The following is an 18,679-nucleotide window of genomic DNA, read 5'->3' as shown; positions in this document are numbered from 1 at the left end:
AACCTTTTTTCTTTTCTTTTTTAAGATTTCTTCAAAGCTTTTTTTTTTAAAAAAAGTTGTTTTGTTTTAATGTATTTTAAAGTTTGTTTTTATGATGTTTTAAAGTGTTTTTAGTGCTTTTGTTTGCTGCCCTGGACTCCTGCTGGGAGGAAGGGCAGGATATAAATAAATAAATAAACAAATAACTGGAACCTTGTTAAATCTGCCTTCTAAAAGCGCAGAAGGTAAAACATTGAGCCTAGGAAGCGTGAAAGCTTTTCTATACTTGCGAAATGACACATTTGTCATTTTACAGGCACAAAAGTGGCTGTATACTGTAGTGAGTGGATTTTTCACATTCTGCAATGTTCCTAGGATAGGAACCCATTGCTCTTTATTTGTCTTAAGGAGTTCTGGTGGCATATTATTGGTCCCCGGTGCTTTGCCAGCTTTCAATTTAGAAATATGATTCTAACTTCATAGGAGGTGACTGGTGGCCACTCGGGAAAACTGTTTATATTTGCCTTTGATATCAGGTGACAACTCTGTCCCTTTGCATAGCTGGCAGTAAAGTATAATTTCCAAGAGTTCATGGGAATATGGCTGTCCATGTTAACTGTTGTTTTCAGGCAGCCCTGCGAGAGCACTCTCCGAAAAGTTGCAGAATCATTTGCTCTTGTCACTTTAATTAAGCTTTGCCATGTCTCCCTTGTGGCCTGCTTCTTTTTTACTTTCATTAAAGCATTATATCTCCTCTTTAACTGAAACCATTCAGGAGGTAATACTGGCAAATTTTGTTCCCTATATAACTAATGTTTTTCAATTAGCGTTTTTTCCATGTCGATGCATTCACGATCAAACCAGTGTTTGATTTACTAGAATTAGTCTCCGGGATTTTAACTTGCAAACAAGATTACCACTCTTCTTGGGGAATCTGCTGTTTACAGAGCTGCACGATGGCATAGACTACCTTCTGAGTACAACAACCTTCCAAGTACAACAACTCTGTTAAAACGTTCCCTATCTTATTTGACTGCTTAACACGTGAAGCTCTTATCTCGACCTCAGGGTTTGGCATCAATTCATAATCTGCAAAAATGTTTTGAGTTCCTGATTTCAAAGATAAGACCATGGGTAGGTGCTCACTCTCAATACACTTGCCCAACTTACAACAAGACACTAAATTTAATAAATCATACGAAACAATAAAGTAATCAATTGTAGAGGCTCCCAACCCTGAAAGAAATGTAATATCACCATTACTGTCACCTTCCACACTCCCATTCAGAATTACTAGATCCAGTCTGTTAGCCATTTGCATTAGACAAAGGCCAGCATAGTTATAGCCCTTGCCTTTGGACTGTCTAATGGGAACCATATGGGCCTCCCCATGATCGGACGGGCATTCGTGAAAATTCGTGTTTGCATTTTGACAAATTTGTAGGGCAGTACAATATCTCAGAGAGGAGGTCAGATGTCCAATTTCCCTGCTTTTTAAAGTGTAATAGAAACATCTGTTGGCTATAGTACATTCTTAAACCGCAATGTTTTTTGCTTATTAGTGAATAATATCATGCTTGTTTATAAAGTCCAAAAGGGAAGAGTTGACAACTTTACATTGCCAGCCTGCGATATTCCAGGACAGAAATGTCAGATGGTTCCTGGGCTGCTGTAAGTTTGCACCCTCTGGGTGTGTAGTGGACCCCTGGGGATTTTTCTGGATCTTCATACTCTGTGCAGTTTGGTCTTTGTTCATATATTCCTCCCTTTGAGGGCACTGCCTGCCCATATTTTCTGAGGGAAAGTCCTTCTTTCTCTGTGGTTTTAAGATTTTTTGAGGGGGGCATCTCAACGGTTCCAGATTCTTCTCCCAGGTATTCATTGCTTCAGTACTAGGGCTCAGCTTGATGACATTTGAATTCACCCCTCTGCTTGATTTACTAAGCAACCAAGAGGGTTAGTTGACTTCGCCGCTTGTTCCTTCTCCTCTAAGAATCTCATTTTAAGCCAGGTGGCAGGCTTGTTATTCTGAGGGTTTGTAGTTGGTATTGTGATGATTAAGTCATTCCTAATGGGACTATCCTTTGGTGGTAGATTGAGTTCTGCAGTAACTTGAAAACTCGAGGTGCATCTCTGCACCCCGACAGGCCCTAGGGCAGCTTCTTCACTCCTTTTCGGGTTTTCAAGCAGTTACCCATGATAACAATTTATTGATTACTGTATTGCCAAGTGCTGCCCATTGAATGAATTTAACAGAACAAGCCACGCCAGAGTTTCTGTGGGGTGGAGAATTAAGATGTTAACACGGTTTTTAAATCGTGCTTCAGGTGTTCACAGGGTTCTTCAACCGTTTGGCCCTTAGCCAGCCCCAGATGCGAAACACACCTTTGACAGCGAGCGCCTATTCCCACTGAGAGGTCCCCTCTCCGCTCCCAACAGACGGTGTCCACCACATTGGGGCGCCCGCTGCGCTCCCTTTCCAAATTATGCCTCGTCGGGCGTCCCCCGCACCGTGTTGCATTGTCTCCCGGCCGCTGTCAGAGCCGCGACGTCTCTCTCTCTCTGCGTCAAAATAGCCTGGAGGCAAAGTGCGCTCGGAACAAGCTGCAACAGCCTGGGCGAGTCCCCACCCCGTTCGGCTCCTCCTGGTCCCATGCCCTGCGCTGGGCTTCCCGAAGGCCGGCGGCAGGGCTTTATATGCTGCCTCCTGCCTGGCACAGAGGAGAAGGCTTGCCTTGCCTGTTCACCTTCCTCCTTGCTGCTGCGGCTGCATCGCCAGCTCTGCGCGCCGCCTGCAAACCATTGGAGATTTGCAAGGAACTCCTCCTGGAGAATCCAGCGCTCGGGACGGCCAGCACCAGTCTCCTCCCTCTCCCCTCCCTCTCCCCGCCAGGTCAGCCTCGCTGCGCCGTGCCCTGCGCTCGGCAGGCACGTCTAAGCCGGGTCCTGCCTGCCCTCCAGCAGCTCCCCCTCTTCCTCCTCCAGCTGATCGAGGCTTCGTGGCTGGCTGCACGGTTTCAACAAGATGGCGGGATCGGTGGCAGAGAGGGACGCGGTGGTAAGGGGCACACCGCCTAAATACTTTGCTCGAGGGGGGTGTAAGGGGAGGGCCTTTGCGCTTGGCCTGCTTCTGGGTCTGTGGGGCTCACGCCCAGATTCCCCCTAGTGACGGATTAGAGCTTCAACGTGGGGATCTGGCGATCAGAATACCTGTTTGCAGCGGCGGTAGGATCCAGTGGCCGGCAAACGCGTGAGGCTCCCCCAAAGCTGATAGCTTTGCTGGGAAGGAAAAGCTGGCGTGGCGAGAGGGATATTGGTGGATGGTGGAGCGAACTGGGGGCCTCGGGTGGCTTGCCCCTTCTCCCACTCTTCAGGTGTCATCCTGGCGCGTGTGTGTGTGTGTGTGAGCTCTGGGGTTCTCCTCCATCTCAGGGGATTGACATGCATTACTCCCTGGAAGACTTGCTGGGAAATTTGAAGAAGCAGGCAACACCCTTTGTTTTGCAAAGGGGCTGGAGGGAAAATATGGATTCTGTCTTCGAGACTTGACATGAGATTGGCGCTCTGTTGCTTGCTTGGAGGGCCCTCTCTTTCTTTCCCCCGCCGTGGGTCTGGTGCTGAACACAAAGGCGCTTTCTCTGTCTGAGCGTGCGTTTGTTTTTGCTTTCAGAAAATAGAGGACGGGCATTTGAACAACTCTTTGGGATCCCCCGTACAAGCCGAGGTGTATTTCCCACGACTGGTAAAGGATTTTGGCCTTCTCTCTCCTCCTTTCCCTCTTCCCCATCTTGTTGCGATGGGGCCTGATCTGACCCTGTCTGCCCCCATTATGTAAGGGCCTAGTCATTTTGAATCCCTGCAATCTTTTTCCAGGTTGTCCCATTCTGTGGGCACATCAAAGGAGGAATGAGGCCCGGCAAGAAAGTCTTAATCATGGGCATCGTGGATCTCAACCCAGAAAGGTAAAAGACAGGCAGGGCTTGCTTGCGATTGGTAGGGCGCTTCCCTTCCTGGCCCTGTATGCCTTCTCAGCCCAAGACCTGTAAGAAAAGCTCTGTTCCCACGCACACACAAAGAATGTGCCTACCAAACACCCAGCATTTCTCAAGACAAGCTATTTTTATCTGCTGTTGTAAATATAGAATGTTGGTTTCTCCTCTGACCCCCAGAGGGGGTATTTGTATAAGAGAAGGCCCTCGTTTCTCAACATTTCTCTTGGTTATAATAACAACGGCTACACAAGTGGTGTATTTTATTTATTTATTTATTTATTGCACTTGTATACTGCCCCACAGCCAAAGCTCTCTGGGCGGTTTACAGCAATCAAAAACATTAAAACAAATACACAGTTTAAAAACATATTTTAAAAACAATTTAAAACACAGTTTTAAAATCCAAAACAATATAAAAACAATTTAAAAACACATGCTAAAAATGCCTGGGAGAAGAGGAAAGTCTTGACCTGGTGCCGAAAAGATAACAGTGTTGGCACCAGGCACACCTCGTCAGAGAGATCATTCCATAATTTGGGGGCCACCACTGAGAAGGCCCTCTCCCTTGCTGCCACCCTCTGAGCTTCCCTTGGAGTAGGCACTGATATATATCTCTTTTTTTGTGTGATGGGGGGGGAGGAAGAAGCATCTAATGTGTGAAGTGTTTGTAAGGAAGACATAGATGAAGGAGCCAAGCAGGAAAGCTAGTCTACAAGTACTACATCTATTTGCCTGCTGGTGCCAATACTATTGTGTGTGTGTCTCTCTGTGTGTCAATACTATTTAAGATGTATTTGTACATGCTTAGAAGTCAAGCGTGCTACAGTTGGATTTGATTGCTTTATTTTGGGTGAATGAGAGGGATACTGTTCCCGTTACAGTTTTGACATCAGTCTCACGTGTGGGGACGCGGATGATCCTCCTGCTGACGTAGCTATTGAACTGAAAGCCATATTCTCGGACAGACAGTTTCTCAGGAATTCTTGCATATCTGGCGAATGGGGAGAAGAACAATCATCTCTTCCTTACTTTCCATTTATTCCAGACCAGCCCTTTAGGGTGAGTATAAATAGTTCATAAAGGAGCTGTGTATAATGGGTAAAGTGTTTGGTGTTTCTTTTTCTTTTAAAAAAAATCATGTGAATGTCAAAAAGAACATTGAGCTGTAAGAATCTCTGCCTGTTTGAGTAACAGAGCAATGCATAGACTCAAAGCTACTGATTTAAATCTATGAACAGGACTTTGATATTATGTTTGTTTGTGTGGCACGTATTGCTTGTGATGGCAACTAATCTGAACAGTCAAGAAAGTCCAGACATGGGGATGCTACTACAAACTAAAGATGGTAACATTTAGTAGTATAGCAAATTTTCTGGGTTTGGTTATTACTAGGGATGGGGTTCACTATCTGATTACGTTTCATTTTTCTGTTTGTCAAATGGGCTGCCAGTTATGATTCACCATAAATTGCATTCCACTAGTTATCGCGATTCCCGGTTCTCCCTTTTTTGTGTGATTTTTTCCAAGAAATCACATAATTTTTTCATTATTCCTTACGCTGCTGTATAATTTATATAATGTATACAGTAGTAGCTGACTACAAAAATAATTACGTAATTCTCTGCATGGATATATATATTTTTAATTACGATGTCACCGATAGCTCCGACTGCACTCGGAGAGTGGGAGCCTATTCAATGGTGAGACAAACTTGCAGATTGTCCCAGAATTCGATCACAAATCCGATTTTGCAAATATTCTACACCATCTCTAGTTATTACAGCCAAAAATTATGCCTCTGTTTGAAACGGCTACCATATAATTCGTAGACTCATTAACACTGACTCCATACTTCCTGATTTGTTTGTTTGGTGTGTGTGTGGATATAATGTGTCTCAGTATTGGCGTTAGCTGATGCAATGCCATAAGATCCAGTTGAGCTTCTCCTGGGTGTCTGTAGCTCATGATATCCATCGTGTACACAGGAATAATAAACAAAGAAATGCAACTCTACGAAAAGTTATTTATCTTTCTCTGTTACATGCCACCTCCATGTTTACGATAAAAAGGGAGTAGGTGTAGTAACAATGAGAACAACATCAAAAGGAGCCACAAAAAAATCTTAAATACTGCTTTTCAACTGTCACATGTGGACTCATGAAAAAAAATATTGAAGGGGGAAGAAGGGGGGCACATTAAGTCCAGAGGAAAATATTTTTTCTCCCTTTACTTCCCTCTCCACCCCACGCCATGCTTGTTTGCCCCAATCTAGCTAAGAAGATCTGCAGGCAGAAGCAGACTTCCTAGATCAAATATAATTTGTTGGGCCTCAACTGGATATGCATCCAAATGAACATCTGAGCATAGGTGTCTGTTTGCAGTCCACTGCTTCCAAAGGACTGTGTCTCAATGCTTGAGAAGCTTCATTGGCACCAAAGCAATCATTGAGGTTCCAGACATCAGCAAAGCAAATAATGCTCCAATAGCACTGGAGTCAATGGGGGAGCTTGTTTCCTTTCCCCTTTGGCCTTCAAACTCATCCGTCACAGAGGCTGGATAGGAATTGGCCGCAAATGATATCTCTAGGGCCAGTTTGCAACCATCCTTTAAACTGTGAGAGAGCATTCCCCTAGGATATTTAAAGGATCCCGTGAGCAGGGGTGAAACTGAGCTCAGAACATGAGTGTCTGAGGGTATTATCCAAGGCATCTAAGGCATTCTGCTATCTCAGGTCCTCCCCTTTGTGGGCCCTAGAAGGGAAGTAAATAGCGGGCTGCTTGCCTTACTTCAGCTGAATGGCCAAACTACGTGTTATATGTTTATGCATTGAATGTATTGGTTTGTTGAAATCATCCACTAATAGCATATTCCCTCCCAGGGCAAACAGGAGCTGGGGGAGGGACAACTTTAATTGGGAGTGTTGCGTGCAGTTAAAGGATTGTTTGTCCCTGCACAAACGAGTCCCAGTCCAGGATCCAGCCCCCTCAGTTTAAAAAGCTCAGACATGTGAAATGCTCTCAGACATGAAGTTTGGCTGTAACTCTCAACTCTGGTGGCCTGTGTGCTGCTTTCTGCTGCCAGGCAACTAGAGGCCAGTGTGTAGGCATGGACCTCATTTCCTGTTGTTTTTTGAGGTTGGGAGAAGCTAGTAATCTTTTATGCAAGTTTTTTCTGCATACCTTCAGGTCCCTCCCTCCTTATAGGATCCCAGTCAGGCTCTCACCCTTGGATTGTTTTGGTGTTTAGCATGCCTGCATAGGACACTCACTTTATGAACATCAGTAGTATTACCTCCAGAACATGATGGAACACGCTGTAATGTAAGGAATAATGCTAAATTCTCCCTAAAAGACTACTGATTATATATGTACATGTACAATCTATGGCTGAATTTGTTTGTCTTGAATGGCATTAGAGAAAGTAAATTATATGAGTAGTGCAGCCTGGGATTTTGTGATTTCTAGTCTGCTGGAAGGGGGGGAGAGGAACAATTAGATCGATAGGTGAAATGTATTGCTTTTTTCTTAGGAGTGGGTGAGTGCACAGATGAAAACTTGCAAGAGAACCACATTATAGTGATGCTCTGCATTGTTGCTTATGATTATTATCCTTCCTTTAGTAAGTGCGGGGGAAATTGTGATTTAAAATGCAGGATAAATGTCAAAGTCGGCTTTTGAAGTCAAATCAGGATAGAGGTTAGCTGGTTACATCTGTCTAGACCACATACACATCCTGCATGAGTTTTCTCTGATGATATAAAGTTTGGTCACAATGCAGTGCATATTCTAGGCATACAAGTCCTGTGTTTTTTGTACTTTGAGATGTTAATATTTGGAACATTTTTTGGTATATTTATTGGGGTTAAGGACAGTCCAATTACACCATGACATTGTGTTTTCATTTTAGCCATAATTCAATTATGTATTTTGTTGTGTTTCTGTGGACTAGATAGGATGGGAGAATCTGGAACAAAGCCCCACTCAAGGTCTTTGCATATTGTTTGTTTGTTTGTTCAAAGTGTATTCTAGCCAATTTTAAGTTGTGGCTGTGACATATGTAAGAAAACATAAAAATACAATCAAGTAGTATCACTATAATCAGTAGCAATAAATGTAAAGCACAGCAGGTATTTAAAATCAAATGTAAAAATGAACATGGTGTTAGTCTCTCCTCAGTCCCTACTTCCTTACTTCAGTTGACAGGAGGACACAGTGCAGGACCTGTAAAGCCAGTCTAAATGGCCAGAGAAGTTTATGAGGGAGAAGATAGTTCTTTAGGAACCCTGTTCTCAAACTGTTGAGGGCTTTAAAAGTTAAAACTAGCACCTTGAACTGTACTTGGAAAAGGAGTGTTAGTCAGTGCAGCTGCTCCAAAAATGGCAAAAATATGTTCCATGCGGCTCGCCTCAATTAAGATGTATGCAGTTTCTGAACATAAAAAAAGGAATTACAGCATCTTATTTTCACTTGAGAAATGGGATGTTGCTTCCCATTGGTTGCAGGAATCCAGAATACATTTTCCTATTCTGCAAGTGCATTCTGTTCAGTTCAAGTGCAGAAATGAGCTGCTGGAAAAATGCGTAATGACATGCACCCTCCTGCAGCTGCAACTATTGTATGAACAATAGTTGCACTGCACAACCTGCTCCAAACAAACCCCAGCCTACCAGGTGCTTGACAACCTCCCTGGTTTTAACAGTCCCAGAGAAGTAGCAAAAAGAAAGGTTTCTCGAGCCTTTGATGAGCCACTTTTCATGTCTGGTGGGCTGTGTTTGATTTGGTGGACTACAAGTTGTCTGACAAGTGCCTGTGACATTACTTGCAAGTAGTGATTGCACTCTGTGTCATTTTGAGATGTTTAGATGTTCTGCCATCAAACATTCAGCCTGACAGCTGTACCCTCCCAGCAGTGGCAACACTGTGTTTGCCAGGATGGGGCAAGATGGTGGTGAGGTCAGGGGAGCTCTGAGCTGGGGCATCAGTGGCCCACAGGGGTGTATACACCTGTGAGATGCTGCCACTGTGAATCCTGAGTTTCCCCGATCTTGCTGCAGCCTTGCCCAATCCCATCCGAGCAAGAGGCAGGGCCGCCACCACTCTGCTCTAATCACATGTTGCTGCAGCATTTAATTTACCTTTTTTGGAGGGGGGGCATTAAGAAAGAGTGTATTCCTGCTCTTTAATAAGTATACATATATCTCAGTACATTTTTAAAAGACGTGACTATTCCCCTAAAGCAAGGGCTATTCATGTCCCCTTGCCTGATGTGAGAATGGGATTAAAGCTACCTGGCACTGAATGGGACCAATACTGTTTTCTCCCCACAGACATTTCATCATATGAAAAGGCTCTGTGTGGCCTTGAGCAGGTCACTTGGAGTGCTTCACTTATGGGGAAGGGCCATAGCTCAGTAGCAGAGCACATATTTTGCATTTGACATGTATTCAGAGTACTAATTGAAATGTGCTACATAAATGCTAATGTTGTTGTTGTTATTATTATTCAACATTAGCATTTATATAGCACATTTCAATTAGTACTCTGCATACGTTGTTTCAGTATCCCTGCAACAGTTATGTAAAGTAGACTGCTTCCTCCAAGAGTGGGGAACCTTTCCTGAACTACAACTCCCATTGGCCCTAGCAGGGACAGCCGGTGGCCAAAGCAGATTAGGTACTTGAGCAACATCTGGAGAGCCAAAGGTTCTCCACACGTGGCTTACTCCTATATTACAGATCGGAATGAAGCAAGGGGGGCCAGATGCAAAACAGGTCAGGGCTCTGGCACCTTTCATGTATACTATAGTGAGCATGGATTTTTTGCATTCTGCAGTGTTAAATTGAAAATACCCCCATGCTATTCTGATGCTTCCCATAAGCTCATTTCAAAACAAAACCTTACATAACTTATAGTTCTGAACTCAGAAACGCTTGCTTAACAACCCTGTCAATTTTCATGGCAATACACAAAACAGTCAGAGAGAATCGAGAGTTCAAAGTGTAAAAAGAGAGAGAGAAAAACCAGACCCCTTTTGGACTTTTTTGTGTCAGTGGTCTCATAATTTTTTGAAATTAATTAAAAATCAGCCATGTTCACAGAGTACCTGTAATCCTATTACTGGCCTTGCCCCCATACTCTGACCTTCATCTTCTGCAGTTTAAAAGTTTAAAAAATGCCTGGCTGATTTTTAATTAATTTAAGAAATTTAGTATTGAACTCAGTGATAATGTCAGGCATGCTCAGTAAGAATCAACTGTCAGTGTTATAAAAGCCAGACTCCCAGCTGTTGGGCTTGCCTAATCGGGGCCACACACACACCAGACCTTTATTTCACTTTAGACAGTCATGGCTTCTCCCAAAGAATCCTGGGAAGTGTAGTTTGTGAAGGATGCTGACAGGAGACTCCTATTCCGCTGACAGAGCTCTAGTGGCCTGAGTGATTTATTAATCAGCCTCTGACTGTGAGGGGAACAGTGCATCTCCTAGCAACGCTCAGCACCCTTCACTAACTAAATTTCCCAGGATTATTTGGGAGAAGCCATGACAGTCTAAAGTGAAATAGGTCTGGTGTGGATGTGGCCAGTGACAGCTTTGGTTTAAATTTGGGTGGGAGGCTACATGTACCTGCTGTAGAATAAAAAGGTGGGGGAAGCCCTGAAAAACAATGATACTGTTCACAATGTTTTCCTTTTGGAAAGGGACTTCCCCTCTGCCCAGTCCAGCCTCCTCCCTTCCCCCTTCCCCTTCCTGCCCCTCCCCCAGGTCAGTTTCACCTATCCTAAGCATGATTGCACGGGAGTAAATCCCATTGAACTCCATAAGCATGCAAATGATCAAACCTCCCCTCCCCTCCTCCTCCCTCCCATCACCTCCCTTTAGCCCCTTCCCTCCCCCTTCCTTCACCCCTCCCCTTCCAATCCCCTCCTTTCCCTTCCCCCTCCTTCTGCTCCTCTCTTCCCCCTTCCTCGTTCCCTCTACTCTCCCCTATTCCTCCCCCATGGTCAGTTTTACCTATCCCAGCCATGATTGCACGAGAGTAAATCCCATTGAACTGAGTAAGCATGCAAATGACCAGACCTGCCTTTCCCCTCCTTCCCCTCTCCTCTCCCTTCTTCCTCCCTCCTTCCTTCTTCCTCTCCTCCCTTCTTCTTCCTCCCCTGCCCACTCCAGGCCTCCCTCCCCATGGTCAGTTTTACCTATCCTAAGCATGATTGCACGGGAGGAAATCCCACTGAACTCAATAAACATGCAAATGATCAAACTTGTCCTCCCCCTCCTGCCTGCTCCCTTCCCCCTCCTCCCTTCCCCATCCCCTGTGGTCAGTTTCATCCATCCCAAGCATGATTGCGGACAAGTAAATCCCACCGAACTCAATAAGCATGCAAATAATTCATTCTCAGCAAACTTGCACAGGATCCCATTTCTTACCTCCTGGATTAAAAAGCAGAGAAATTCACTAAAAAGCAAAAAATCTTGCGGCTTAAGAACATAACTATAGCCAACAGATATTTCTATCAGACTTTAAAAATCAGGGAAATTGGGCAGCTATAGTGAATGCACCAGGGGAGCAGGAGACCTGACCTCCTCTCTGAGCTATTGGACTGCTCTACAAATTTGTTAAAATGCAAACACAATTTGTGTTGGTCTTTCACAGTCCAATCTGCTTCTTAAACTGCAAGGTTTTTTGATTATTAGTTAATTGTTGTCTAGAACAGAAGATTTCAGCAGGAGTAGCTTGTCATTCAAGCTACACTTGATGAAATTCCCTCTTCTGCACAACTATTAGAGGTGCAAGAGCCCTGCCCTCTTTTGCATCTGGCCACCCTAGGGATGGCTGAGAGAGTGGTGGTTACTGGTGGATTTGTGGCTGAGATTTGAACTAGGAACTTCTCAGCTCATTCTGTTAGACACTGTGCAGCTAGAATAATGTCATTTTAGAGTGCTACATGGCCATTAACTGGTGGCAACACAGCTTCTATGCCCCCAGAAGCTGAGACATTGTGCTTCTGAAAATATAGAGGCCATCAGTAGCCAGTATGTGTGCTCTTCTGGCTCATATGTTAGACCCTTAAACCAGGTGGCAGTCCTTGCTAGCAAACAGCAGACTGGGGGATTAGCACTGTTTGTTTTGGTAATTCAGTGCACACGAATTGCTGAAAACTCTAGGCAGTGTGCTGTCTCTTTTTTTTGTAGAGCCAGTAGCAAATGGGGTGATGGGGCAAACCTGCCATCCTCTGGTCACTGGTGTTGCTGCAGCTTATCTGGACAGGGCTGCAGTGAGGTCAGGCTGTGCAGACACACCAGTGGAGCCAATAAAGCACTCCAACTGGTATATCAGCAATATCACTACCTCTGGCAGAGTGGCGCTTCTGGGATTTGTGATAACGAATCCATCATTGCTTTGAACATGTGTTAATAATTCATAATGTACTTTAATGTGCAAGTCTTTTTACAGTAACCGTTGTATCTGTTCATTTAGTACATTGTCACAGTAGTTTTATGAAGCGATGCTTGTTCTCATACTGCAGTCACGGATCTGGAGCTGAGAAAATGGCTTGCCCGGTATCATCCAGTGATTCTGTGAGCAGGATTTGTTTCTCAGATCCCCAGACATTCCAGGTCCAGGGTTACCACAGTGGATTACAGTGGGTTTGATTCATAACTGGGTGATTATTGAATGGATGTTAATAATTCTGTATATAAGTAAACAAGCCTAACCCCACAGTTGCTCAAGGCAATATAAAATTGGCCATGGTTCCTATATTTGTGATATTTAAGTTCTGCGAAATGCTCTTTCCAGTTGCAGTTGTGACCCTGATTCATAACATTTATTTTTTACAGGTTGAAATACTTTGTGAGCACCCTCGTTTTAGAATATTCGTGGACGGACACCAGCTTTTTGATTTTTACCACCGCGTTGAGAAGTTGTCAGCTATTGATACGATAAAGATAAATGGAGATCTCCAACTTACTAAACTTGGTTGACCTTGCTTTTTTATTAAAATAAAACAAACAGAAAAAGATAAAAACCAAAATTTTAGATTCCAAATTGGCTCAGGTGCCGTACACATCTGTCTGAAGGAGCAAGCAACCCTTGAGCAACCTCCCTTGTAGGCAGACATCACAGTTTCTTTCCAATAAGCAGCAAAGAACATGTTGATGAACTGAAGAACTGCTTATCCTAATGAAGAAAGTGTGATTGATGATTAATAGATACTGAGCCGTTCCCCTTTTTTCCTTTGGAAGTAAAAAGCCTACCCCTGCTGGATAATCAAATTATAATGGATCCTGGAAGAGTTACTTCATTGGCTAAACTGCAGAAGCTATTGAAAGGGCAGTTTTTGAAACAGTGCTAAATATATTATTAAACAGCAAGGAAAAAGTTTTCTTTTGAAAATATTGTTCCTGCACTTAAGTGGATTAATGTAAATGTAACACAGATCACAAAAGAGGGCCAAATATTGAAGTCCTTATTCAGTGCCTAATGCTAGTCTCATTAAAAACAATGGCAAAAAGTCCCATGCACTTTAATGGCACATGATTAGCTAGACACAGTGGCTGTAGTCCCGCACACTGTTCAGCACGCATATCCCATTGAATCAAGAGGACTTGAATGTGCTCAATTCTGCACTGGATTGCAGCCCAGTTACTATTGTTTCTACAGGAAAGGGCTGAAACTAGGTAATGGCTTCTGAATTTGGCCTTCGTATTTTAGTCAGGGTATGTGCATAGAATATAGGTCATTAAATGTTTTTGCACAATGTAATATTAATACCGTTTTTAAAGCATTCCTCTAGTTTATTTATTGATACTCATTGTGTTTATGCGTGAACAGCAAAACTGAACAATCGAACAGATTTTGGAGGAGCAAAGTATAAACTTTCTGAACGTACAAGTGTTCTTTGGGCAAATATTAACATATCATTTTGGAAAAAATGTCCTCTTTGTCTTTGGGCAGTTGGTGGTTTTCTTGTTCACCGAAGCTTGGTCTGTCCATGTCAGAAACCAGAAACTGCTTTCAGTTTGTTGTAACTGCTGTAAATGATAAGTCAGAGCTAATGGATGTTTGGGGGACTCCCCCCTACACACACACACACAAGGAGTTTCTAGGTTTATTGGTGTACGTCAGCTGCAGTCCTATACCCACTTAACTGGGTGTAAGCTTCATTGAACTCAACGGGACTTCTTTCTGAGAAAACATGTATAAGATTGATTGTGCTGTTAGAACTTGAGAAGACAGCTGTGTTTTTTGCAGACCAGTAACTTGTGGCTACTGTCCTGATTGAGGGTGAAATGAAATTTTCAGCACATCCAAGGACAAAAAAAAATACCCTTTATAAATGGCCCAATTAATAACGTAGGAAAATCAGATACCTTCATACAGACAATAGCTCTTAGTGATAGGTATAACTGCGTTATCCATGTAATTATACTGCAAAATGAACAAACACAGTGACTTTTCATAGACTCGATTTTGTAACCTTTGACAGTGTTTCACAGTGGGCTTCAAAGGACTTGTTTGGGTGTTATCGACATGTATTTACATTATTTTTACCATGTGTATTATAGCGATTTTTAAAGACATTTATTATGGAGACTTTTTGTAGCATAACATTTTTTAAAGGGAAAAAGGTAACAAAATGAACTTATGCTTGAAAAATAAAGGGGGTCTCTCAGTCAATCAAAGTAGGACCTTCTTGTTTAAGATTTTTTTAATTGACCACTCCCATCCCCCTGCCCCACCTACTAAAAGTTTTGTGTTTAGTCAGTTCACATCAAGTTCATTTTAGAGACTTGTGGGGGTCTGTTTTTGTTTCATACAGGAACTCTGTAAAACGGGGCTACCCCTTTGTGTGACCCTTAGAAGATTCTGTTAATAATAATCCAGCCTCCATGCTCGGGCCTACTACAGTTTCTAGTGCCATATTTTGGGACTCTGCTCTATCACAACTGTCAGACCTGGGTAGTCTGAGATAAGAAAAGCCAACACATCATCCCTAAGTCTGCCTATTTCATCAGCATTGCCCTCACCATCCTAGGGCACTTTGCATTGCAAAGTAGGCGGGGCTTATTGGAAATGACAATGGGCAGTGTGGAAGCAGTTTGCCTGTGTTTTAAGTGGTATTTAGAAAAAGGGATACAAAAGATTCCCTCCAGCGAGGATCACCACCATAACAACAAAAAACCACTGAGTAATTAATACCACAATCCTCACTCATAAGAAGTAAGTCCCACTGAATGCTACAGGCATTATTTCTGAGTAAACATGCTTAGAACCGTGCTTTAACAACTGCAATCCTATGCATATTTACTTTGGATCAAGCCATTTTGTGCTCAGTGGTACTTACTTCCAAGTAAAGTTGAATAGGATCAGGATATGATATGCTGCAGTCCTAAGCGTTCTTTTTGAGAGTAGATGCTATTAAAGTAAATCAGAATTACTTCTGAGTAAATGTGGCTAGGATCAGGTTGCATTTATTTAAATTACAATATTTACTGAACAGTAAATATATTTCTCCTCTATTCAGTAAATACTGTGTTGATAACCAAACAGTACACCATTTTGGAATTAATTAAGAATGTGCACAGAGTAACTGTGTTTGAATTTTTGATTGCATATTTTACAGTAATTCAAAAGCACTATACTTCTTTAATTGAGTCATGTATGTTGTGATTATAATGCAAACAGCCCAGTCCTTATAGAGACACTTTCTACACTGTAAATCGGGGGAAGTGAGCCAGAATTCCTGGAACTGCATGAAAGTGTGACTAGACTTTTAAGCATGCAAGTATTCACCTTGAAATCAATGTCAAGTCAAATACCTGACTGAATCTCACTTGCACTATGAAGATGAGCAGAACGGAGTCCCCAAATGTTTCAACATTCTTCGCCTTTCTTATTGTGGGCATGGCTTTATTTCTGTCTCTGCTGGATATGTTATTTCCCTCACCACTCCTCAGACATAAAGATAATTAACGCCCACTGAGATTTTGCAATATTGTTTTGCTATGTTATTGCCAATGAGAATTAATTAGATTGAGGCAATTCAACATTTTAAACTGGAATTCTAACCTTACCTTTGAATGTCTCCTGATTCCTCACTCCCTCTTCCTTTCTAAGTTTTTATCAGAACGTAAAAGGATATTTTCAGGTGATCGTTCCGCCCCCCCTCCCCAATTAGTGGCTTTATATGAGTATATTGTACTCTTTGTACTGCAGTTAGATTCAATATAGGAATTTGTCAGGATGACGTTACATGATATATAAATTGTTGAGCTAATTGTGTCATTTTATAATGTCTTAATAAATCCTACAATATTTCTATACAGTACAAAAAGAATATTCTTGACAATAAACATGGAGAAAAGGGTTTTATTTAAAATGTTTGGATTATTGTCTGACGTGCATAAAAAAATGCTCATAAATACAGATGCAAATATATGTCCATGGGGCCAAAGCATTCACACCAGATTACATACCAGGTACCTGTGTTCCAGTGTAAATGCTATCAAGTTTCAGCAGAGAATTTAACCGTAGATTATAGAGCTCTTCGTGGCTTTTAATGCCATATACAATTGTATATGCACTGTGATATGGTGGCTCTGTTCCTACTTACAGGGTTAGTTCCAGAGGGTTGTCTGTGGAATTTGCTCTAGATGGGGATTTTCTCTTCACCCCATGCTTTTTAATTACTACATGAAGCTGCTGGGTGAAGCTATCTGGAGAACTGGAGTGAGATGATTCACCTCTCTTTCTCCTTGTCATCTGAGTCAGGTGAAGGTCTGAAAATGCTAAAGCAGTATCGGGAGTCTGATGGGCTGGATGAGAGCCAGTTACCTGAGACTTAAGCCTGACAAGACAGTGATGCTGTGAATAGATGGTTCCCAGGTTCAAGAAGATAGCATTCAACTTACTCTGGAAGGATCAAGTTCACAGCTTTGGTTCCAGCTTTGTCACTAGAGCAGGGATAGGCATCTGTGGCCCTCCAGGTACTGCTGGACTCCAACTCCCACCAGCCTCAGTGAACACATAAGAACATAAGAAGAGCCTGCTTGATCAGGCCAGTGGCCCATCTAGTCCAGCATCACAGCGGCCAACCAGATGCCTATGGGAAGCCCACAAGCCCGTGGCCTCTGTTGGACAAGGATAGTCTGGATACAGTTATCCAGGTAACTTCCTGATTAGATAACTGTAATGTGTATTTCATGGGGCTGCCTTTCATGATTGTCCAGAAGATTCAGCTAGTAGAGAATACAACTGCCAGGCTTTGGGTCATATCTCACCAGTGTCAGAAGAACCCCACTGGCTGCCTTTCTGCTTCCCAGTCTAGTTCAGTGCAAGCTAAATGGCTTGAGACCCAGGACATCTCCCATCCCATCCAATTCACGATCACAGGTTATCAGCTGAGACTCTTTACCTCTTTTTTTAGAGAGAGAGTGGGTGACAACCAGAGGGCCTTTTTGGAATGTCCTCCCTAGGGAAGCTCACTTGGTGCCAGCACTGCTTTCTTTTGAGTGTCAGTTGAAACCTTTTTCTTTTTTAAAGGTTTTAGGCCTTCTAAATCTTGCTAGTGGCTCTCTTTAATCTGCTAGTGGGTTGTTTTTAATTGTGTGGTGGGTTTATTGCCATTGTGATATCTTAATTGCAAAAACTTCCCTGGAATCAGTTATAGTGAAGGGTAGCATATAAATGTTTTAAAGAAAGAAAGAACAAGGGGTAATGCAGAAGACAGGTGATTGGGTTTTATCTGCCAATACTAATACTAAATACCTTTCTTGGGCAGCCCACTGTCTCTTAGCCTAAATCTATCTCACTGGTTTGTTGAGAGGGATGGAGGAGAAATTCATTTGGTCTGCATTTTAAAGCAAACGAATCTAATTTGCTGGTCTCAGATTTATATGCAAATCAGGACAGCTATCGATCAGATGATGCACTTCCCCTATTTTGTAATGCAGTTTTCATTCAAAAATGTGCACACAAATGCATATTTTACAGGAAAATATGTGCAAAAACACACATTTTATGGAGAAATATATTGAAATAGCATAATACGTATATGGGGAAATACTTACAAAAACATTAACAATGCATACGATTTCCATGCAATTTTAAATGTGTTTTTTTAGTCTACAAGAAAACAGGAGAGAATAGATGCATACGGTTGAGCACATGTGGAACTGTCACAGAATAGAAATGGGCTGATCTGTCCATAAGTGGATCCAAGGGGTAGGATATGTAAAGCTCTTGAAAAATCCATAGCAACAACAAATACTAGTTTGCAGCTATTTACTTACCCATATTCCTGAAGACGTGTACTTGTTTATCTTCATGCAAAACTTCTAGAAATCACAGCATGGCTGGGAAATCTTTTATATAATCCCAGTTATATAGGAACCCAAAGGCATACATGTTCAAAGAAATTGTCTTTTTAATTATTGTCATATAAGTGAAAACAGGTTCTTAAAGAAAGTCCCTATAACACCAGCTCAACATGAATGATTTTTTTTCTTGCAAGAGATGCTCTTTTCATTGTAGTACGTAAGTGTCACAATAAGAAAGAGCAACTGTCCTGCCGGAAGTCGAAAGACTCAGACATAGCTGTGGTTATTTCTTTTGTTGAAGTAAGAGTTTCAATTCAGTGCCCTTCATAAATCTACCTACGGCAAAATCAGCATCTCTATTCCCCCCCTTAACTAGGCTTAAGTAAG

General features: G+C 42.5%; 1 protein-coding gene across 2 annotated transcripts; it reads left to right on the top strand.

Annotated features, from left to right (window-relative positions):
• Positions 1 to 2,584: 2,584 nt before the first annotated feature.
• On the top strand, positions 2,585 to 14,656 carry LGALSL (galectin like). Of its 2 annotated transcripts, none has more exons than XM_061622256.1 (5): positions 2,585 to 3,037; positions 3,650 to 3,721; positions 3,853 to 3,941; positions 4,853 to 5,030; positions 12,812 to 14,656. In XM_061622256.1, the coding sequence occupies exons 1-5, from the start codon at positions 3,005 to 3,007 to the stop codon at positions 12,953 to 12,955; spliced, it is 516 nt and encodes a 171-aa protein (XP_061478240.1). In that variant the 5' UTR covers positions 2,585 to 3,004; the 3' UTR covers positions 12,956 to 14,656. The 2 variants fall into 2 exon arrangements, with proteins under 2 accessions (XP_061478240.1, XP_061478239.1); XM_061622255.1 differs by lacking the exon at positions 2,585 to 3,037 and adding an exon at positions 3,270 to 3,353.
• The last annotated feature ends 4,023 nt before the right edge of the window (positions 14,657 to 18,679 follow it).

The sequence above is a fragment of the Rhineura floridana genome, chromosome 4, assembly GCF_030035675.1.
Source record: "Rhineura floridana isolate rRhiFlo1 chromosome 4, rRhiFlo1.hap2, whole genome shotgun sequence".
NCBI classification, from domain to species: Eukaryota; Metazoa; Chordata; class Lepidosauria; order Squamata; family Rhineuridae; genus Rhineura; species Rhineura floridana.
This window is presented reverse-complemented; position numbering and strand designations above follow the sequence as displayed.